The 951-nt window shown below is 31.0% G+C and overlaps 1 protein-coding gene across 1 annotated transcript in view; it reads right to left on the reverse strand.

Annotated features, from left to right (window-relative positions):
* Positions 1 to 951, reverse strand: part of TTC39B (tetratricopeptide repeat domain 39B) — a 153,429-nt gene that overhangs the window by 26,719 nt on the left and 125,759 nt on the right. The window contains 1 exon segment of the mRNA XM_010857028.1: positions 928 to 947. Within this exon segment, the coding sequence (XP_010855330.1) occupies positions 928 to 947 (20 nt within the window).

The raw sequence follows: 951 nt of genomic DNA on the forward strand, positions 1-951 counted from the left end.
TATCTTGCCACACCTGTTAGAATGGCTATCATCAGAAAGACAACAAATAATAAATGTTGGCAAGGATGTAGAGAAAAGGGAACGTGGTATATTGTTGGTGGCAATGTAAATTGGTACAGCCATTATGGAAAACAGTATGAAGATTCTTCAGAAAATTAAAATAGAACTACCACATGATCCAGCAATTCCACAAAAAGATATATACATCTCAATGCTCATAGCAACATTATTTATAAAAGCTAAGATACAAAAGCAACTGTTGGTGATACAAGTATTATGGGTTTTTGCCTTGCTACTAGCAGTTCCAATCATTGGGAGAGTAAAGAACATAGTAAATTTTTAGTAAAATTTTAGTAAATTTAGTAAAACAATTTTTAGTAAAATTGTTGTATGATAAGTGTTAATTCTTTGTCGGTTATGTATATAGCAATATCTTCTCCCAGTCTGTCCATTGCCTTAAACTTGGTTTAAGGTATATCTTACCCTCTGGAAGTTCTAAATTTAAGTCTTTTCTTAATGAGCTTTCTTAATAAAGCTTTTCATAATAATAAAATTAATTCTTTATCCATTCATCTGTTGGTGGATAAGTATCCACCAACAGATGAATGGATAAAGAATTAATTTTATTATTATGAAAAGCTTTATTATCAGGACATCAAAAAGTCTACGAAAAATTATCAAAACTTGATATTTAATCATTTTTATATATAACTGAAATTCATCTTCAGAAATAAAGCCTTTTTGTTGACAAGGGTTGCTTAGACGGCTTTTAAAGCATATAGTGCTGAAGACAGAAGTTATAAACAGCAGGTACCGAATGCGTACTTCCTCCATTGATGGATCTCTACGTTGAGAAAACAGTGTTGATCTCATACTGTTGAACACACAATCCTAAATGAAAATCATTCTATACACTTATTAGCAAACAGATGACACTTATGAAAGTACTGC

The sequence above is a fragment of the Bison bison genome, unplaced genomic scaffold (genome assembly GCF_000754665.1).
Source record: "Bison bison bison isolate TAMUID 2011002044 unplaced genomic scaffold, Bison_UMD1.0 scf7180017864376, whole genome shotgun sequence".
In the NCBI taxonomy this organism is placed as follows: domain Eukaryota; kingdom Metazoa; phylum Chordata; class Mammalia; order Artiodactyla; family Bovidae; genus Bison; species Bison bison.